At 53.4% G+C, this 22,390-nt stretch overlaps 1 protein-coding gene across 1 annotated transcript; it reads right to left on the reverse strand.

Moving 5' to 3' along the window:
- Positions 1-14: 14 nt before the first annotated feature.
- ACAD9 (acyl-CoA dehydrogenase family member 9) lies at positions 15-18,549 on the reverse strand (the record flags this gene model as incomplete). Its single annotated transcript, XM_080718214.1, has 18 exons — positions 15-115; positions 588-660; positions 1,991-2,119; positions 2,360-2,437; positions 2,519-2,645; positions 3,043-3,122; positions 3,549-3,677; positions 5,014-5,133; positions 6,112-6,182; positions 6,580-6,655; positions 9,195-9,268; positions 10,499-10,673; positions 11,264-11,342; positions 11,786-11,886; positions 14,235-14,341; positions 14,518-14,619; positions 15,174-15,267; positions 18,400-18,549. The coding sequence occupies 18 exons, from the start codon at positions 18,547-18,549 to the stop codon at positions 15-17; spliced, it is 1,866 nt and encodes a 621-aa protein (XP_080574340.1).
- Positions 18,550-22,390: the final 3,841 nt, after the last annotated feature.

Genomic DNA, 22,390 nt, shown 5'->3' on the forward strand with positions numbered 1-22,390 from the left:
GACATGGTCCCTTCTCAGGATGTCCTGTCCAGAGGGTGGGCACAGATGTAGGTTCGCTTCTCCAGGATCTGCTTGGACACTTTCTTTACGTGCTCGTCTAGGTTTTCTGGAGAATCTGGGAGAGAAGAGATGAGAAGCGGGTGACCTTTCTGCACTGTGATAACGAGGCAGGGCTGAAGGGGGCTGTGGGTGGTCAGCCCCTCCCCGAGCCAGCCTTCCTCCAGAGCCCACGTGTGATTCTGGGTCGCAGGGGTGGGATAAGAGAAAAGCTTTCTCTTTGGGTGCTGGGGTTGAACCCAGCGGTGTTCTAACTCTGAGCTATGTTCCCATCCACATTTCATTTATGTTTTATTTTTTGTGGTACTGGGGATGGAATCCAGGGGCTTTTCTACCTCTGGGCTACGCTACCAGACCTGTTTTATATTTTATTTGGAAACAGGGTCTCACTGAGTTGCCAAGGGCCTAGATAGCCGAGGCTGCCTGTGAACCGCGATCCTCCTGTCTCAGCCTCCCAAGCGCTGGGATTGTAAGTGTGGACACTGTGTGTGCCGGGGGCTCCCTCTTCCCCGGCGAGGCGGTCCACTTACATTTGTCCAGCTGTGTCAGGCTGAGGATGTTCTGGATGTAAGCTTCCGTGCAGAACATGTGGGCCAACATAACCTGTGAGGACCGGGGTCAGAAAGGGTGCTGCCGAACCCCAGGAGCCCAGCCCTGTGCCGCGCCATCTGGAGTGTGGCCAGAAGGCTCGCGTGTTGGGAGCAAGTCCCCCGTTCAGCATGGGGACCGGGCCACAGCCCTATCCCCGCTACCCCCCACTGTCCCGAGGCCCTGTGCCCCAGGGCCAGGGGGAGCTGGCCTAACATGGACGGAGACGCCCACAACTGGCAGCAAATACACCTTGCCCCTTCTCAGCTGGTCATTATTTTATTGCACTGCAGTCACACATCTTAATGGAGTTTGCATCTGTTCTTGTACGGTATTTTGGTCAAAACCACAGGAAAGGCAGTCTAAAACAGGCCCAAACTCGGCGGTGGGCTGGGGTCAAGGGCCTGCTCAGAAGCACCCAGTCTTTGGTTCTATTTTTTTCTTTTGGGGATGTTGGGCATTAAACCCAGGGATGTTCCACCTCCAGGCCATACCCCCACCTTTTTTATTTACTTACTAATTGATTTTTTTGTGGTACTGGGGATGGAACCCAGGGGCATTCTACCTCTGAGCTACTCCCCCTGCCCTTTTTTTTACTCTTTATTTTTGAAACAGGGTCTCACTGAGTCGCAGCGGGCCTCGCTAAGTAGGAGCTGAGGTGCCTGCGAACCGCCATCCTCTTGTCTCAGCCTCCCGAATGCTGGGATTACAAGTGTGTACCACCACGCCCGGCTCCATTTTTATTTTCAAACAGGGTCTTGCTAAGTTGCTGAAGCTTACTTTGAACCTGCAATCCTCCCGTCTCAGCCTCCCAAGTAGTGGGATTATAGACACATGCCACCATGCCTGCCTGTTAGTCCTGAGTTCTGATTCCAGCCCTAACGCACATGTGCTGTCCCGAGAGCCTCTGCGGGGGTGTGCGGGCTGTGTACAATCGACTGTGTACAGACCTGGGCACACACCAGGCACTCAGGGACCACGTCTGGGTTCATGGGTGTCAGTAACCCCTCTCTTCTCTCAGGTCACAGACCACCGCCACCAGCCCCGTCTGCCAAGCAGGAAGGATCCGGACATAGCCGCTCAGTGACCATCACGCCCAGCCTCCTGGGCAGCACCCTTGAGCGCCAGCCAGACTCCCTGCCTCCCGGCGCCCAGCCCCAGGTGCCCCCGGCCCGCGAGAGCCTGTCCAGCTCGCACCACGCGACCCTGCACTTTTCCAGCAACTGACCCCATTAAAGTCATAACGTGCCTCACTCTTGGGTGCCCTGGGCCCAGCCCCGACCGAGCCTTCTGCCCCGGTCACGGTGCCCGGAGCCTCCCGTGAGGAGCCTCCCCGTGGCCTCACCTCGTGGTCATGGTTCCGGAGCCCGATGCGGATGGAGCGGCTGGCCCGCGACAGCACGGCCGCCATGCCGTACAGGTTGATGAGGATGTCGGCCACCCGCTTCATCACCAGCTGCTCCTCCACGATGGTCTGGGGGACAGGAAGCCCGAGTGGAGGCTGCACCGCCCCACAGCTGTGCCATCTCCCCGGTCCCCCTCCCCGCCCTTCTCGGGCAGGCGCTGAGGTGGGCCTGGGTGCCAGAGGGCTGCAGGTGCCCCGGGATTCAGACCCCTCCCCTCATCCCGAGAAGTATGGATTACAAGAAACCCCAGGCGAGCAGAGCCAGTGCCCGGGGTCGCGGCGCCTCACGGCCGCTCGCCAGCTGCCTACCTTCCCGAAGCGGAGCATCAGTGTCTCGACAGTCCGGCCAAAGTAGTACACGTTCTCCTCAAGCTTATTGGCGCTCTCCTGTGGGGCCAGATGGGGCCTGGCTCAGCCCCCGCCCCGTAAGACAGCCCCCAGCTTCCCCGGGCAGCGGAGCCTGCTCACCTTTAGACTGGGGTGCACCAGTCCCAGGTCGCCAGTCAGCCCCATGTCCACGGTCCGACCCAGAGAGTCCCGAAGCCTCCGGCCGACGGTCTCCATGATAGTGACCACATTGCCCCGTTTAAACTCCCTGCAAACCCCGCGGCGTGACACACAGCCCCCGGCCCGCCCCTCCCGCCAGCCAGCCCCCAGGGCGTCTGTGAAAGGCTGTTGGTGAACTGCGGTGGGCTCTGCAGGGATTTAATGGCTGTACCACCAGGATGAGGGGAACAGGAGTGGCCCAGGGACAGAGAAGAGACACTGGACTCGTGGGCCTAGGGCCTCGTGCCCGCTCGAGGACCCCCTCTCGTGCCTCTGCTTCTGAGGCACCAGCCGCCCTGGGGGAATGGGAGCTCCCGGGAGGGACGAGCGGGAGGCCCGGCTTTCCAGGCCGTGGGACACGCGCACCGCCTGCTTGCTGCCTGGCCGCCAGCCTGCTGGGCCCCGGGCCCCCCTGGGCTTGCCCTCTGCTCGGGAACGGCACCTACTTGATCCTGGCTGTCAGGATGCGCCCGGCGTGCTGGAGGCCCGTCAGAGCAATGAACATCCGGAGAATCTCATTGGTTCCCTGTGGCCGACAGGGAGAGGGTCAATGGTGGTCTGTCCTCGCTAAGCCACAGCCGTCACCTGCTCGGAGGAGCCTCCATTCTGGAGGTTCTAGGGAGTGAGGCTGTGACCGCCCCTTTCTCTAAGTCCCCAAACTGCTTGTTCCGTGGTACACCAGCTTTCTGTGTGTGTACCTCCTGCCTTGGTCTCCTAGGTCTTGGGGCAGGTAACGGGTATAGAACTGGAATTGGAACCCAGGTTTCCCGCAGGTGTTGGGCTGGAATCAACACGTGGGTCAAGACCCACGGTGGCCCCCCAGGAACACCTGCAGGGGCTGCTTGGCCTTGCAAATCAGGTGAGCCCCATGCAGGTAGGGAGGGTCCACAGAGAGGGCAGGCCTGCCCTGGGCCCCAGCAGCAGCGCCGGGGAGGTGGGGCGGGGCACTCACCTCAAAGATGAGGAGGATGCGGGAGTCCCTCAGCATGCGCTCGTAGGGGTAGTCCTTCATGTAGCCCGAGCCCCCCAGGATCTGCAGCGCCTCGCTGACACACTGCCAGGCCCCTTCGGAGCTGAACACCTGTGGACACAGGGTCGGGTCAAAGGACGGAGACTTCATGTGAGGACCTGGCATGAGAGGACACTGGCCCCAAGGGCGAGCCGGGCCACACAGGCAAGCCTCGGCCCAGCAGCCACACTGACTGGCAAGAAAGAAGAGCCCAGCCAGGCGTGGTGGCGCACGCTTGTCGTCCTCGCGCTTGGGAGGCGGAGACAGGAGGATCGCGCAGGTCTGAAGCCAGCCGCGCTGGCTTAAGAGACCCTATGTCCAAATAAAAATATAAAAATGGGTCTGGGAGCGTAGCCCCGCGGTAGAAGGGTTCCATCCCCAGTACCACCAAAGAAAAAAAGAGCCCAGCAACTCGGGAAAGAGACACCCTTTCCCAGGAAGGTCTAGTTTTCTTTCTTTCTTTCTTTCTTTCTTTCTTTCTTTCTTTCTTTCTTTCTTTCTTTCTTTCTTTTTATACTGGGGATCGAACTCAGGATCTTTCTCTGAGTTCCACCCCTATCCCCTTTAGTGGGTTTTTTTTTCGGCTTGCTTCCTTGATTGACTGATTGACTGATTGTGTGATACTGGTAGTTGAACCCAGAGGCATTCTACCTCCAAGCTAAACCCTCAGCCCTAAATTTTATTCTTTATTTTGAAATGGGGTCTCACCTAAGTTGTGGAGGCCTCACTAAGCAGCTGAGCCTGGCCAAGAACCTGTGACCCTCCCGTCTCAGCCTCCCAAGTACTGGAATTACAGGCACCACACCTGGCAACCCCGGCCCTATTTTTTATTTTCTTTCCTTTCCCTCCCTCCCTCCCTCCCTCCCTCCCTCCCTCCCTCCCTTCCTTCCTTCCTTCCTTTCTTTCTGTGGTACGGGGGTTGGAACCCAGGGGATTTTCTACCTCTGAGCTATACTCCCAGACCAATTTTATACTTTATTTGGAAACAGGGCCTCACTAAGTTGCCGAGAGCCTCACTCAGTAGCTGAGGCTGGCTCTGAACCTGTGCGATCCTCCTGTCTCAGTCTCCCAAGCGCGGGGATGACAAGCGTGCGCCACCACGCCCGGCTTTTATTCTTTCTTTTGCAACAGGGTCTCAATGAGTTGCTGAGGCTGGTCTAGAACCTGCGATCCTCCTGCCTCAGCCTCCCAGATACTGGATAGGTGTGTACGCACCTCTTGGCCCGGCAGGACGGCTCTTTTTGCTTCTCCTCAGCCGCATCTGGGGCTTATCTAAACTAGGGAGCTGCGCACCGCAGAGACACCATAGTTACTGGTCAGGATCTATAAACCCTGGGGACGATCAAGCAGACGACGGTGTGGTCTGAGAGGTGCAGAGGGGCAGCCGACGTGGCTGGGCTGGGGTTACCTTCACCATGGCCGCCTCCATGGAACAGTCAGAGAACTCTGGGTGGTCGAGCATTCCCGCCGTGAGATAGGCCATGCTTTCCATTACGTAAATCTTCTGAGCGAGCAGCGCAAACTTTTCCTGAAAGGCGCAAAACACACACAGTAAGGAAGCAATTTGGAGAGCCGGGCGCGGTGGCGCACGCTGGTCATCCCAGCACTGGGGAGGCTGAGACGGGAGGACCGTGGTTTGCGGCCAGCCTCAGCTGCTTAGTGAGGCCCTCTGCAAGTCAGCGAGACCCTGTTTCAAAAGAAAGAATAAAAAATAGGCTGGGGCTGTAGCTCGGAGGTCGAAGGCCCCTGGGTTCCATCCCTAGCAACACACACACACACACACACACACACACACACACACCCCTCACTCCAGCAGTACAAATACTAAAACTGGAATGACACGAAGAGGCAGCGCGTGGCCCTTGCGCAGGGATGACAATCTGTGCAGCGCTCCATATTAAGCTCCCCCGGCGCTGTGCACACGTACGGCGCCATCACTCGGAACCAAGTAGCGATGTGCGGGTTCAATGCACCAATGAAAGCCCCCCCCCTTTTTTTTGCGGGTCTGGGGATGGAACCCAGGGGCATTTGACCTCCAGCTCCACCACCAGCCCTATTTTTTAGTCTGTATTTTGAAACAGGGTCTCACTGAGTTGCAGAGGGCCTCTTTAAGTAGCAGCTGAAGCTGTCCATGAACTGCGATCCTCTGGTCTCAGCCTCCCCAATGCTGGGATTGCAAGCGTGCGCCACCAAGCCTGGCATAAAAGCAGTTCTTAAAAAAATATATAAAAAAGACATAAGAGCTGGGGTGTAGCTCATAGGCTGCCCGTAGGTTCAACTTCTAGTGCAAAAAGAGTCTGTCCATGCTGAGATCCAAAGCTGCCGACCAGGAAAGAAGCTAATTAAGCAGGTGCCTTGCCGGTCAAAGGTCAGAGCCGAGATCTATCAGGATGTAAGTCGAACAACCTCATCTTCTTTCCAAAACAATGCACAGGAGGCGCCAGGACAGAGACCGCGACTGACCTCGCTGTGCGTGTCTACACCGCGAACTCGCAGCTCTCAGTACCTGAATTAACCCGAATTCACTGAGATTCTTGCTGAACTGCTTCCGGGTGCAGGCATACTCGGCCGTCCATTCTGAAGAAGAGCAGAGTGGTTAAAAAGAACTGGAGCCGGGCACGGGGGCGCACGCTGCAATCCCCGCGCTTGGGAGGCTGAGACAGGAGGATCGCACGGGTTCAAGGCCAGCCTCGGCTACTTAGTGAGACCCTCTCTATTTCCAAATAAAGTATAAAGAATAGGTCTGGGAGTATAGCCTAGAGTTAGAAAAGCCCCTGGGTTCCACCCCAGTACCCCCCCACATATAAAAAACAACAACAAAAGAATAAGAAATAGGGTTGGGGTGTGGCTCAGAGGTTGAATACCCCTGCGTTCCATCCTTTTTTTTTTTGGGGGGGGGTGGGGGTTATGGGGTTTTTTTTGGTTTTGTTTTTGCCTCTGGGGCACAGAGGGCTCGCGGCCCTCACTCACCTACCGATTACTTTCTTGAGCATGCCGGCCACGGCACTGCCCATGCTGAAGCGCCCGCTGTTGAGGATGCTCATGGCCACCTGTGAAGAGACAGTGGTAGAAAGGCCCAGAGGCACCGGCAGAGGGACAGGCAGACCACACATGGAAGTCCACGTTCCCAAAGGGGCTCTTGTGTGTGTGGTGCTGGGGATGGAGCCCAGAGGCACTGCACCCCCAGCCCAGTGTGTGTGTGTGTGTGTGTGTGTGTGTGTGTGTTTTACTCGGGATGGAATCCAGGGGCATTCTACCTCCGAGCTACCCCCTAGCCCTATTCTTTGTTTTTTTTTTTTTTGTGGGTCTGGGGATGGAACCCAGGGGCATTTGACCTCCGAGCTACACCCCCTGCCCTATTTTTTATTTTGAAACTGGGTCTCACTGAGTTGCAGAGGGCCTCACTAAGTAGCTGAGGCTGTCCGCGAACCGTGATCCTCCTGTCTCAGCCTCCGGAATGCTGGGATTACAAGTGTGCGCCACCACGCCCGGCTTTTTTTTTTTCCTTTATTTTGAAATAGGGTCTCACTGAGTTGCAAAGGGCCTAAGTAGCTGAGGCTGTCTACGAACCCGGATTCTCCTGTCTCAGCCTCCCAAATGCTAAGTTTTCAAGCTGCACCACCATGCCCAGCTTCCTTTTTTTTTTTGCAGTATTGGGGATGGAACCAGGGGTATTCGATCTCCAAGCTATACGGCCAGCCCTTCTTTTTTATTCTCTGACACAGGGTCTCACTGAGTTGCGAAGGGCCTAAGTAGCTGAGGCTGTCCACAAGCCGGGATCCTCCTGTCTCAGCCTCCCGAATGCTGGGACACAAGCGCGCATCACCACGCCCAGCTCCACTATTTCTTTTTCATATTCTTTATTTTGAAACAAGGACTCCCTAAGTTGTGAACCAAGTAGCTGAGGCTGTTTGCGCTCTTCCTGTCTCAGCCTCCCAACCCCCAGGCCAATTTTATTTGTCATTTTGAAACAGGGTCTCACTAGGTTGATTTGAGAATCATTACTTGCTGAGGCTGTCCTTGAACCTGTCATCCCATCCTCCTGTCTCAGCCTCCTATGTACTAGTGTTGGGATTCCAGATGTGTGCCACCATAATGGGCTAAAAGTTTCTTGAAAACAGTCACGGCCAGGCGTGGTGGTGCATGCTTGTAATCCCCGCGCTTGGGAGGCTGAGACAGGAGGATCGCGCAGGTTCGAAGCCAGCCTCAGCTACTTAGTGAGGCTCTCAGCAACCTAGTGAGACCCTGTTTCCAAATAAAATATAAAATGGGTCTGGGAGTATAGCCTGGAGGTAGAAAGCCCCTGGGTTCCGCCCCCAGTACCACCAAAAAAACAAAACAAAAAATAAATAAAGAATACAATATTGGGCTGGGGGTGTAGCTCGGAGTTAGAATGCCCTGGGTTCAATCCCCAGAACCCCCCCCCCCACACACACACAAAAGAAGCCAAGCCCAGGGCCCAGGGCACTCTGTGCCAGTGCCAAGGCCAAGTCGGTCATCCCTCCACCTTTGGGTGGGGAGAGCAGTTCTCACACCTGCAGCACAGAGGTGCAGCCACAGCCGTGGCTCTCACAGGCCCTCTGGGTTGCCCCTAAGTGCAATCAAGGCCCCTGGACACTGGTCCTCGGGATCCTGTCCCACCCGTTGTTCCCTTGTTCCTGGAGACATGCCGAGGGCTGCCTGTGCTCCCGGCAGTGCTCCAGGAGCCGTGACGCAGAGAAGCGGAGGCTCAGGGCGTCACCAGGCTCGCAAGGCCCGGCAGGGCTGCAGGCGCGCAGGCCTGTGTCCTGAGGAGCCCTGCTGGTCAGCCCGAGCAGGGCTTTGTCAGTTTTCTGCTCTTTTCTGACCTAATTCAGTGATCAAAGAATATGAATTATGATTACTTGTTAAACAACCTGCAGGGGCTAGGCATGGTGGCACACACCTGTAATCCTGGTACTTGGGAGGCTGAGGCAGGGGGATCACAGGTTTGAGGGTAGGTGTGGCTACCTAATGAGACCGTAGCACGTTAGTAAGGCGCTGTTAAAGAGCTGAGGGTGTCGCTTAGAGGTCCAATGGCCCTGGGTTCAATCCCCAGCACAAAACAAAACCCTCCAGAAAACACTCACACACAAACTCAAGACCCAGCGTTGTGTGTTCTCAGAACCTGGATTTTTGGGGCGCCCAGGGAGGGAAACCCCATCCCTTACCCGACACAAAGGGGTCCAAAGAGTTCATGAAGGACGATTCCCATCCCAACCCAAATGCCCTCCCTCATGTAGGATTTTTCTTTTTGGTATTGGGGACTGCCCCCAGGGGCGTTCTACCTCCAAGTTACACCCCGGCCCTTTTGATTGGTTGAAAGAGTCTGGCTAAGTTGCCGAGGCTGCTCTCCAGCCCGCGAGTCTCCTGTCTCAGCCTCACGTGTATGGGCATGGCGGTCGTGCGCCCTGCTCCTCGGGTAGCTGACTTTCCAGACTGCACGCTGCTGACTTGTTCCCAGACACCTAACCTGGCCACAGGACAGACAGATGGACAGACAGCCGGACCAACATGGCAGGCGTGAGGCTGGAGCACGCTCACATGGGCGTGGCGTGGCTGGCAACTCACCTTAAAGCCACCCCCGACTTCTCCGAGCACATTTTCCACTGGCACCCTGGTGTTTTCAAAATGGACTTCACAGGCTGAAAGACACCATATTCAGGACTTATTCATTCATGTGCGGTGCTGGAGATTTACCCCAGGGCTGTTCTGTCTCTGAGCTCCAACCCTAGCCTTTTCATTTGAAACCGAGTCTAATAAGTTACCGAAACTTTTAATTGCTGAGGCTGGCCTTCACACTGTGATCATCCTCCTGTCTCAGCCTCCCAGATACTGGGGTGACAAGCATGTGCCACCATGTCAGGCTGTAGCTGGAGACTTGAGCTGACTGACAATGTAACCAATCCACGCCTGACCTGCAGACATGTAGGTCGTTCATTTGCTCAGGACTGGAGGGCCAAGCCGAAGGCCCTCTCTCAGTGGAACTCAGCGTGGCCAATCATTGAGCTAGACAGCGCCACGATATGGTTAGTGCTGTGGGTGAAATGAATATGCCGCCGTGCTAGGGGTGGAGGCTGGAGGGGCTGGCAATATTTTTATTAAGGAACAGGCCAGACTTTCTGAAGATATTGTTTACCATAGGTTTAAAAAAAAAAAAAGAAGCCGGGCGTGGAGGCGCACGCTTGTCATCCCAGCATTCGGGAGGCTGAGACCGGAGGATCGCGGTTCGCGGCCAGCCTCGGCTACTTAGTGAGGCCCTCTGCAACTCAGTGAGACCCTGTTTCAAAATAAAGAATAAAAAATTGGGCAGGGGTGTAGCTCGGAAGTCAATGCCCCTGGGTTCCATCCTCAGACCAGAAAAAAAAAAAAAAAAGGAAAGAAAGAAAGAAAGAAAGCAAGCCAGCCAGCCCATTGTGGTGCACAAGCGTATCATCCCAGTACTTTGGAGACTGAGATAGGAGGATCGCAGGGCGAAGGCCAGCTACCTGCCTCCGCCTCCCAAGCACTGAAATGACAGGTGTGTGCACTGTGCTAGGCTTTCTTAATTTGATTTTGTGTGGCATTCTTAATTTTATTTTGTTACAACGCTTAGCTGAAATGCAAGGTATTTAAAGCACAGTTTGCTGGGCATGGTGGAGCAGGCTTATAATTCCAGTACTCGGGAGGCCGAGACAGTAGGATTGCAGGTGTGAGGCCAGCCCCAATAACTTACAATAAATAAATATATAGGGCTGGAGATATAGGTCAGAGGTAGGATGTTCAATCCCCAGTACCACATTAAAAAAAAAAACATTGGCCTTGCTGCTTGGACAGAGCAGAGGGCCAGACCCGCCGTCTGCTGTCACGAGATGTGCACGCGCACATCTACTTACTGTTGGAGCCGCGGATGCCTAATTTGTCTTCGGCTTTCCCGTGAGTGATGCCGCCAAAGTCTCTCTCTACAATGAATGCCGTGATTTTGTCTTTTATGGCCCCTTCGGCGTCGACCACCTCCGTCTTTGCAAACACAGTAAAGACACTGGCCAGCCCTCCATTGGTGATCCAGACCTGCGGAGAAACCGAAGTGCTCTGGAGACGCCGCCCAGCCGACAGAGCCTGGGATGCTCCAGCCGCCTCTCCGGCCTCAGGTAAGACGAAGCAATGGCTTTGCAAAAGCCAGCACTGCTCGAGGAGGGGGTGGGGAGCTAGGTGTGGTGGCACACCCCGCTAAGGCACCCCGGTGGTGGCATGCCCCTTCTCAGGTGAAGGTTGACACAGGAAAATTGCACGTTCAAGGCCAGCCTCGGCAACTTAGTGAGACCCTGTTTCAAACGAAAAATACAAATAGAGCTGGGAATGTAGCTCAGTGGTAGAATGCCCCTGGCTCCCATCCCCAGTACACACAAAGCTGGCATGGTAATGTATATCCCTGACAAGGCTTGAAAGGCTGAGACAGGAGGACTGCAAGCTGAGGCCAGCCCTGGAAATTTAATGAGGCCTTGTTTCAAAATAGGAAATAAGATAGGGCTGGGGGTATACCTTGGGGGTAGAATGCCCCTGGATTCCAAAGTATGACATTAAAAAAAACCAAAAAAAGCGGTCGTGCAGAGGTGGGGATGGCGCGGGCCGAGGCCTGCGGGCCGCGGGGCCTGCCGCACCTTGGAGCCGTTGAGCACGTAGTGTTTCTTATCTTCGCTCAGCGTGGCCCTGGTCCGGATAGAGGCTGCGTCACTCCCACTGTGGAGGAGAGAGGTGTGGTCAAGAAAGTATAATGTCAGGAACATTAAGAATGGGTTTTAGAAAGCCTGGCGTGGTAGCGCACACTTGTAATCCCAGCATTTGGGAGGCTGAGACTGGAGGATCGTGGTTCGCGGACAGCCTCAGCTACTTAGTGAGGCCCTCCGCAACCCTGTTTCAAAAACAAAACCAAAAGCAAACAACCACCACCGAAAAACAAACAGGGCTGGGAATGTAGCTCGGAGTAAGAATGCCCCTGGTTTCTCTCCCCAGTACCCCCTCCCCCAAAATACAAATGGGTTTTAGTAAATGGAAGCTGTTTTTAGTGCTGGAGGTCGGACCCATGGGCATTCTATCTCCAAGCTGCACGCCCAACCCTTTTTACTGGCTTGACGCCTTAGACGAGTTCAGGCAAGTGGCGGGTAGATCGGGGAGGTGCACACCTGGCTGGCTCTGTGAGGCAGAAGGCCGCGATGTGTTCCCCTGACGCCAGTCTGGGCAGGTACCTGGCTTTCTGCTCCTCGTTGCCCACCAAGATGATCCCCTAAGGAAACACACACAGATTTCAGCTCCAGGGAGAAGAGCGTGGCAGCCAGGTGCGGTGGCGCACGCCTGTCATCCCCGTGCTTGGGAGGCTGAGGAAGGACAGACAGTAGAGGCCGGCCTCAGCAACTTAGCAAGACGCTCAGGAACCCGCTAAGACCTGTCTGTTGCAAAGCAAAATCTAAGCCGGGCGCGGTGGCGCACGCTCGTAATCCCAGCACTCAGGAGGCTGAGGCCGGAGGACTGCGGTTCGCGGACAGCCTCGGCTCCTTAGCGAGGCCCTTCGCAAGTGAGAGAGACCCTATTTTTTTTTTTTTTTTTTTTTGGTGGCACTGGGGTTCCCGGAAGCCCTTCTATCTCCGGGCTACACTCCCAGACCTATTTTTACATTTTTATTTGGAAACAGGGTCTCCTAAGCCAGCGCGCGCGGCTGGCTTCGAACCTGCGCGATCCTCCTGTCTCCGCCTCCCAAGCGCGGGGATGACAAGCGTGCGCCACCACGCCCGGCTACCTGGCTTATTTTTAATTTGTAACAGTCTCACTAAGCGGCAGAGGATCACACGATGCGGAGGCTGGCCGCAAACCTGTGATCTCCTAAGTACTGGGATTACAAGCCAGCGCCATCATAGCCGGCTTTAATTTTCCCTTTGAAGCGGGGTCTCCCTAAGAGGCTGAGGCTGGCCTCGAGTCTACGACCCTCCTGTCTCTGCCTCCCAAGCGCGGGGATGACAAGCGTGCGCCACCACGCCCGGCAAGAGAGACCCTATTTTTAAAAAAAGACTACAATATAAAATAGGGCAGGGGGTGTAGCTTGGAGGTACAATACTTCTGGGTTCTATCCCCAGTACTGCAAAACCAAAACAGAAAACAACAAAACCCGGGGATGGTAGCCCACTTTTGTAATCCCAGCATTTGGGAGGCTGAGACTGGAGGATCACAGTCCACGCCCAGTATCAGCTATGTAGTGAGGCCCTCTACAATTTAGTGACATCCTGTTTCTTTTCTTTTTTCTTTCTTTCTTTCTTTCTTTCTTTCTTTCTTTCTTTCTTTCTCTCTCTCTCTCTCTCTCTCTCTCTCTCTCTTTCTTTCTTTCTTTCTTTCTTTCTTTCTTTCTTTTTTTGCAGTACTGGGGATGGAACCCAGGAGCGTTCTACCTTTGATCTACACCCACGGCCCTAGTTTTTATTCTTTATTTCTGAAACAGGGTCTCACTGAGTTGCGGAGGGCCTCACTAAGTAGCTGAGGCTGGCCTCGAACCCCGACCCTCCTGTCTCAGCCTCTTGAATGCTGGGATTACAAGCATGCGCCACCACGCCCGGCTTCTTCTTCTTCCTCTTCTTTTTTGTTTTTTTGCAGTACTGGGGATGGAACCCAGAGGCATTTTTTATTTTGAAAAAGGTCTCAAGGATTTGCCACTATGCCTGGCTTTTTTATTCTTTATTTATAAAGAATAAAGGATCTCGAGTTTGGCGTGGTGGAACTTGCTTGTAATCACAGTACTTGGGAGGCTGAGACAGGAGAATCTGGGCTTGCAGCCAGCCTCAGCTACTTAGTGAGGTCCTTTTACAACTCAGTGCGGCTCTGTTTCAAAATAAAGAATGAAAAACAGGGCTGGGGGTGTAGCCCAGAGGTAGAACGCCCCAGTACTGTGGTGCACGCCTGTTCATCTCAGCATTTGGAAGGCCGAGACAAGAGGATTGTAGTTTGCAGTCAGCCTCAGCTAAAGCAAAACAAAAACGACCAAAATAGAAAAATGGCTGGGGTACAGCTCAGAGGTACAATGCCCCTGGGTTTAATCTCTCTCTAGAGAGAGAGAGTGAGAGTGAGAGTGAAAGTGAGAGAGAGAGAGGGAGAGGGAGAGGGAGAGAGGGAGGGAGGGACACGGACACACACACACACACACACACACACACACACACACACGAGAATTAATTGGGCGGTATGCCTCTTTTTCCGAGGACAGTATTCATTTCCTTCAAGAGGCAATACAAGAAGGCAGAGAGGTGGCCACAGACAGAACCCGTCATGCACCCAAGGGCGGTGGCTGCACTAGTCAGCTGGGGTGTAGCTCAGAGGCAGAATGCCCCTGGGTTCAATCCTGAGCACCACAAAACAAAACAAAACAAAACAACAACAATTAAAAAAAAAAAACAAACCCCAGAAACTAGCTAGGTTGCTGAGAGTCTAAATTATAGAGGCTGGTCTCGAACCTGTGATCCTCCCGTCTCAGCTTTCTGAGCACTGGGATTCCAGGTGGGCACCAAGGTGCCGAGCTACGGCTGTTTGCTTTTTATCAAAACCGAGCAGGCCCCAGCCTCCTGCCTCCTCTAGAAAGCCCCCACATCTGACCTTGAGGCCGATAGCCTGGTGAGCTGCCAGGGTCACGGAGATGGACGCGTCCAGGCTGATGACCTCACCTAACCGAGCATACATGGTGTTGGAGAGACCGAGGCCCCCTAAGTGAGACGGAGAACAGCACGAAGGTAAATGACTTCACTGTGCCCTTCGCCCATTAGAAACACAGAACAAGGTCGCAGTATTTGGCTAGAGCATTATGTGAGCTCTTCTTTTCTGCAGTCCTCCATTTCCCTCTCAGGAGTGGGGCCAGCTGGGGGCTATTTCCTTGACTTACCATACTCTTCTGGAACCTGCATTCCAAACAGGCCCAGGCTTTTCAATTTCTCCAAAGTATCCTCTGGGATTTTCCCCTCCCGATCAATTTTTCGAGAGTCCACTGACAAGAGAAAAGAGCTCGATTATACAAAATATAAGTAGGCTATGTTTACAGAAACAGGTCCACAGAGCTGAGTGCAATGGTGCATGCCTGTAATTCCAGAACTTGGAAGCCCGAGACAGGAGGGTTACAGGTTCGAGGCCAGCCTCAGCAACTTAGGAAGACCCTTGGTGACTAAGCAAGACGCTGTTTCAAAAGTAATAGGGCTGAGCCGGGCGTGGCGGTGCACGCTTCTCATCCCAGCATTCGGGAGGCTGAGACAGGAGGCTCACAGTTCGCGGACAGCCTCAGCTACTTAGGCCCTCTGCAACTCAGTGAGACCCAGTTTCAAAATAAAGAATAAAAAATAGGTCAGGGGGTGTAGCTTGGAGGTCGAATACCCCTGGGTTCCATCCCTGACCCCCACCCCCCCCAAAAAAAAAAGTTTAATAGAGCTGTGTGTAGCTTGGAGAGGAGACACTTCTGGGTTTAATTCCCAGCGCGTGTGAGCACCTCCCCCCCATGCAGTCACTCTTATAATAAAAACGAGTAATAATAAAGAAAACCTTACATACCTTCTTCAGTGAAGAATTTTTCAACAGGTCCCAACAACTGATTGATTTCATTAAGCTCATCTTGGCTGACCTCTGGAAATGGGAAAACGCCTTTCTAAAAACAATAAACATTTGTTAAAAGTGAAATCTTAAGCAGTTTCTCATCTAGATAATGTCATCAGCCGGGCTGAGGCGCTTCCTTCCAGGGAGTCAGGAAACTTTCACTTAGCCTGGGTGGCTTCCTGATATCCACACTCCTGGGCACAATTCCAGGATGCAGCAAAGGCAGGGGACAAACCCGGCGTGGTGGCGCATCTGGAAGCCAATGCTTGGGAGGGTGAGACAGGAAGGCTGCAGGTTCAAGACCAGCCTCAGCAACCTAGCAAAGCCCTATTTTATTTATTTATTTAATTAATTAATTTTGCAGTAATGGGGATGGAACCCAGGGGCATTCTACTTCTGAGTTACACCCCTAGCCCTATTTTTTATTCTTTCTTTCTTTCTTTTTTTTTTTGGTGGTATTGGGGGTGGAACCCAGGAGCTTTCTACCTCTGGGCTATATTCCCAGACCTATATAGGTAGAAATATAGCCTATATTTTTTGGAAACAGGGTCTCACTAAGTTGCTGAGAGCCTCACTAAGTAGCTGAGGCTGGCTTTGAACCTGTGTGATCTTCCTGTCTCAGCCTCCCAAGCTCTGGGATTACAAACGTGCACCACCACGCCTGGCCATATTCTTTATTTTGAAACAGGGTTTTACTGAGTTGCAAGGGCATCACTAAATAGCTTAGACAGTCCTTAAATTGTGATCCTCCTGTCTCAGCCTCCCAAGTGTTGGGATTACCAGTGTGTGCCACCATGCCCAGTGTAAAATCCTATTTCAACACAAAAATATGTAAAAGGGCTGGGGGTATAGCTCAGAGGTAGAATGCCCCTGGGTTCAATCCCTAGTACCACAAAACAAACCAAGGCAAGGCAGAAACAGAACTTGGGAGGCTGAGACAGTAGGTTTGAGGCCAGTTTCGGGAACTTAAGACTCTCAACAACTTAGCGAGACTCTATTTCTAAATAAAAAATAAAAAGCTGGGCGTGGTGGCGCACGCTTGTAATCCCAGTACTTGGAGGCTGAGACAGGAGGATCGCACAGGTTCGAAGCCAGCCTCAGCGACTGAGTGAGGCTCTCAGCAACTTGGACCCTGTTTCCAAATAAAGTATAAAATAGGTCTGGGAGTATAGCCCAGAGGTAGAGAAGCCCCTGGGTTGCACCCCCAGGACCATATTAAAAAAAAAAAAGGCTGAGGGTTCAAAGCCAGTCTGGACAACACAGCAAAGTCTCAGAAATTTAGTGAGACCCTGTTTCCAAATAAAAAAATAAAAAATTGGGCTGAGCGCATAGCCTGGAGGTAGAATGCCTCTAGGTTCAATCCCCAGTACCAAAATAAATAAATAAATAAATAAATAAGTAAATAGAGGCTGGGGCATAGCTCCGAGGTAGAATAGACCTATGCTCAATCCCCATTAACACAAAATTTAAGGCTCAAGTAAGTATGTATTTAATGACAGTAAAGGCAAAGGTCTATGTTCCCTGAAAGCAGAGTGGAGACACACCCAAGGTAAAGCTTTCTATATGCAGAAGCCTCCAGTCTCAGTACTGGGATTATAAGGGTGTGTCACCATGCCTGGCCTCCCAGCCCTTTTTATTTTATTTATTTTTGTGGCAATAAGGATTGAACCCGGGGCATTTTACCTTTGAGCTACACTCAGTCATATTTTATTTAGAAACAGGATCTCAGTAAGTTGCTGAGGTTTCTGAGGCTGGCCTTGAACCTGCAATCCTCCTGTCTCGGCCTCCAAAGTACTGGGATTACAGGTATGGGAGTTCAATCTCAATGAACATTTTTTATATTTAGGAAGAGGTAACTCTTCCTTCCTTCCTGTGCTAAGGATCAAACCCAAGACAAGATCTCCTGAACTACATCCTCCTCCCCTTACAGTTTTCAAACTTACATAGTAGTAGAACCCGTTGTTCCAGTAAACCTAGTGCAGAAACCAAATATGCAAAACAGGTAAAAATCAAGGAGTTCTAACTTCGACTGCTCATGAGGGAAAAATGCACCCAACTCCCACTAAGCCCTGTCGTATCCTCAGGGACAGCCCGTGGGCAGGCTGGTGATTATTGGCCTCTTGCTGTGCTGAGATCTTAAGTTTCACTGTCCTGTTCTTGCTGGAGGTCCAGAAAAGATTTACAGATGATACCAGCCCGCCCTGGGGAAGCTGGGCCAGAGAGGGTACCTAAAACTGGTCAGATTCTAAAGAGGACCCGAAGGTACAGAAAACATGAGTGGGAATAAGAGGAATTGAGTGTTTCAGGAGACAGGGCTGGGCAAAAGAAACCACATCTCCATTAGCTAGAAGGCTGACGGGCTGAGACAGGAGGATCGCAAGTCGACCTTAGCAACTTAGCCCCCAAGCACTAGCATTACAGGCTGCCGCCACCATGCCAGCACTCGCTCCATTTTCAGACCGAAAGAACTACAGTTCATAGTCTGAGAGCCAATGGGAAATCCACGCCCCTGATTCCAATGGGCTGTGTTCTGGGATCTCTGAAAGGTAGTTTGGGACAGGAATCTTCGGGCCAAGTTTTCGAGAAATCTCAAATTCGGGGTGAAGTGGTAGCTAGGGCTCAGCTTCAGAGAGAAGCCCTGGAGTCCCTAGAAGGGGCCAGAAGAGCGGCGTGCACTGAACAGTGTTTAGGAATCAGAGAGGAAGCCCACTCATTTCCTGGCCAGAACAGCCGGGGGCAAGGTGGCTTGGAGGCCACGTTTGGGAAGCGTCTTGGGCTCCAACCGAACTCGGGAATTTGTCATTTTAGGACGCCTCGCCTCTAGGGCCTGTATGATGGTCAGGTTTGGGTACTCAGTCAAAGCTAGACCCCACTGTGTGCTGTGTGTGTGTGTGTGTGTTACCAAGGATTGAACCTAGGAGTGTTCAAGCCTGGGTCGTTCGGCCTCTGAGCCACACCCTCAGAACTTTTTATTTAGAAATAGGGTCTCCGTAAGTTGCAGAGAGTCTCGCTAAATTGCGGAGGCTGGCCTCAGGCCCGCGATCCTCCTGTCTCATTCTCCCAGGTACTGGGATTACAGGCGTGTGCCACCATGCCGGGCTCCGACCACACTCTTTGCCTTTTTTTTTTTTTTTTGACATAAAGGCGGGAGTCAGAGATCGAAGGTGGCCGGAGCTCGCCTTACCGCGTCGATCTTGCCCAAGAACACCTCTTTAGCGAAAGCTCGATTTGCAGGACTCGTGCGCAGGGTTCGCCGGCTCGCCGCGACAGACACCAGAGCCTGGCAGGCTCGCGCCGCCGCCACCCGGCGCAGGAAGAGCGCGCAGCCGCTCATGCCGCCCGCCTTCTCCTCCAGAGCGAAGTCACCCGCTGCTTAGCGCACACTGATGACGCCGCTGGCCTGCGTCGGCGTGACGGCGCCACTGCGCTTGCGCGGCCGCGCTCCCCGCAGGTGCCTAAGGGGCGGGGCCTCGCCGGCTGGACGGCCGGGCGCCACTGCGCTTGCGCGGCCACGCCCCGCGCGGGTGCCTAAGGGGCGGGGCCTCGCCGGCTGGACGGCCGGGCGCCACTGCGCTTGCGCGGCCACGCCCCGCGCGGGAGCCCAAGGGGCGGGGCCTCGCCGGCTGGATGACCTGGCGCCACTGCGCTTGCGCGGCCACGCCCCGCGCTGGTGCCTAAGGGGCGGGGCCTCACCGGCTGAGCGATCGGGCGCCACTGCGCTTGCGCGGCCGCGCGCTCTGCAGGTGCCTAAGGGGCGGGGCCTCGCCGGCTGTATGGCCGGGCGCCACTGCGCTTGCGCGGCCACTCTTTGCAGGTGCCGAAGGGGAGCGCTTTTGCTCTTGTGGCTGCCAGGGATCTGGCCTGGAGAGGGGCAATGAGGGCATCGTTTTAGTAAAGTTGACCTAAATGCCGGCCCAGGAATTCTTTCCGTGTGCCCAGGGACCAAGGGGCGACTCGCCTGCCTCCCTCTGTTACTCTCAGGTCGAGGCTGGGGTAAAAGGAAGGAAAAAAGCCGGGCGTGGTGGTATTTGGGAGGCTGACACAGGAGGACTGCGGGTTCAAGGCCAGCCTCAGCCAGCAGGGTGACTCTCACTACCTAGGGAGACACTGTTTGAAAACAAAAGAAACAAAAACAGGGTTGGCAGCATTCCTTGGCCCAGGCGGACAGAAGTGGCCATTGGCTTCCTTCTTTTTTTGGTGGTACTGGGGTTCCTGGAAACCCTTCTACCTCCGGGCTACACTCCCAGACCTATTTTTATTTTTATTTTTTTTACTTGGAAACAGGGTCTCTTAAGCCAGCGCGGCTGGCTTCGAACCTGCGCCATCCTCCTGTCTCCGCCTCCCAAGCGCGGGGATGACAAGGGTGTGCCACCACACTCGGCTTAGCCATCTTTTTTTTTTTTTTTTTTTTGGTGGTACTAGGGGTGGAACCCAGAGGCTTTCTACCTCCGGGCTATACTCCCAGACCTTTTTTAAAAAGTATATTTTATTTGGAAGCAGGGTCTCACTGAGTTGCCGAGAGCCTCACTAAGTAGCTGAGGCTGGCTTCGAACCTGCGCGATCCTCCTGTCTCAGCCTCCCATGTGCCGGGATTACAAGCGTGCGCCACCACGCCCGGCGGAAGGGAGGGTTTAGAGGGACATGCATTTAACTGGTGACTCATTCCTTCATCTGCCTCACTAGACAGCGGATGAGATGAATGGCATGGGGTTCTGTCCCGGAAGCTCTTCCCCACAGATGAAATAAATTTCGACTCCAACGAACGCTGTCTACCCCCAAACCTACCTTCATGGTTGAATGATAAGAATATACGTCTTTCTTTTGTTTATATATTTTTTGTGGTACTGGGATGATTGAGCCCAGGGGCAGGCTACCTCTGAGCTACACCCCCACGTCCTTCCTATTTTTTCTTTTTAAAACAGGATCTCCCTAGTTTGCTAGGAGTGTTGCCACGCTGCTGAGGCCGTCCTTGAACCTGCCATCTTCCTGTCTCAGCCTCCCAAGCATTGGGATTACAGGTGTGCGCCACCGTGCCTGGCTAAGAATATATTTTGTCTGTGTGCCTTTCCTCTCCTTCCTTCTTCCCCATTCCTTGTCTATTTTTCCATATCCCCTCTTTCTTTCCCAGGCATGTGTCACCTTAAGCCTAGTTACGTTATAACCACCTAGGACCAAAAAGGACTGGCTCTTGGTGTCCTCAGGCGGGACCTGGTCTTGGTGTCCCTCCACACTTCTCTTCAGGACCGCCTTCTCCCCTGCATCCAGGACCACCAGCATCACCCAGCTGGCTGGAGCTCATTTGCATATCCTTCTCTGATTGGTTGGTCAAAGCCACTGGGGTACCTAACCCTCCATCCTCATCTTCCTGTTAAGGCCGCACTTGGTCCACCAGCCTGGGACTCTGAGACTCGGCTCTGCCCACGTTTGTTCAATTATTCCTCAATAAAGTGTCAGTAGGTGATGTCTCCTGGCTTGGGGTTTGAAGACCTACATTGAATCCAGGTGTGGTGTGCATGCCTGGTATTCTGGAGTCTAAGACAGGAGGATTGCAGGTTTGAGAACAGCATTGGCAACTTAGCAAGACCTTGTTTCAAAATGAAAACAAAATAAAATCAGGCTCGGGGAGTAGCTCAGAAGTCGAATGCCCCTAGGTTCAATCCCTAACACACACACACACACACACACACACACACACACATTCAGGCCCCGACATTGCCACTGACAAATTGTGTGATCTTCAGTGATTCCATTTTCCTCTCTGAGACTCCTATGATGGAGTTTTTAGGAGATCCTCTGTAGTGATTAGTATGAACCCTGGAGCCAAATTCCAAGCTCAAATCTTACTTCGTCCACATACCAGCAGATGGCGCTGTGTGCCAGCCTGTTACATTGCCCAGTTGGTGGGAGCTGGAATAGCAAATGCATAAATAAGTGCCCAGGTATAAAAATGTTACGGTTGTTCCACACTCGCCAGAATGACTGCAGGTCCGAGAGGTGAAATAGCAAGCTCGGCAGAGACTGGGAACACTGCGAGGTGTGGTGCACCCATGTCCCATCCCAGGGACCACCCAGCGGGGCTGCCCAGGCGTGGCCACCAGAAGAAGCGCTCTCAGTGGCCATAGCAGCCGTGTGGTCCCCGCCCCAATGTGGAAGGGCCCGCATGCCCACACAGGAACCTGCACAGCCCGGTCCCTTCCGCCCTCCGCCGCGCTCCTGTCTCTGACCCTTTCTGTCTAGAAGGCTTTCTCTCCGTCCTTCGGCTTACACCCAGGCCTGGCCCACAACACCCTCCTTCCCGAGCTGCCCTGACTCCCGAGCTGCAGGTGGCCGTGCTTGGGCTGGGCCTGTCCCGTTGTGTATCTGTGGATGTTCTCTGGATAGTGGGGTCCCGCTCTCATCTTCCCAACGGGATCATGACGATTGCAGAGGGACCGGCTTTGGCTCCTTCTCAGGGAGCCCAGAGAGTCCGCTGGGCACCTCGGAGCTACACCCCAGCTCATTTTAGTTCTTTATTTGGTGGTACTGGGAATTGAACCCAAAGCTTTTCTACCTCTGAGCCATGCCTCCAGCCCTATTTTACTTATTTATTAATTATTCTGAAACAGGGTCTCACTATGTGGCAGAGGGCCTCATTAAGCAGCTGAGCCTCGCCACAAAACTGTGATCCTCCTGTCTCAGCCTCCTAAGGACTGGCAGGTGCCAATACATCCCAAAGGACTGGGATTGTGTGTGTGTGTGTGTGTGTGTGTGTGTGTGTGTGTGTGTGTTGTGTGTGTGTGTGTGTTCCTGGGTATTGGACCCAGGGACATTCTAACTCTGTGCTCCACCCCAAGCCCTTTTTATTTTGAAAGTGTCTTGGATATATATTTGTTTTGTGTTACAGGGGAATTGAACCCATAGACTTTCTACTGTTTTTCTGAGCTCCACCTCCACCCTCATTTTATATTTTTACTTTGAAAGGGGGCTGGCTAAGCCGTCAACGTTCCTGCTAAATTGCTGAGACCATCCTTGAACAATGCAATTCTTGTATCTTGTGTCTCAGCCTCCCAAGTCCTGGGATTACAGGAATGAGTGTTTTCTTTTCTTTTCTTTTCTTTTTTTTTTTGGTGGTACTGGGGTTCCTGGAAACCCTTCTCCGGGCTACACTCCCAGACCTATTTTATACTTTTTAAATT

This window comes from Muscardinus avellanarius (genome assembly GCF_963383645.1).
Source record: "Muscardinus avellanarius genome assembly, chromosome: 22".
Taxonomy (NCBI): domain Eukaryota; kingdom Metazoa; phylum Chordata; class Mammalia; order Rodentia; family Gliridae; genus Muscardinus; species Muscardinus avellanarius.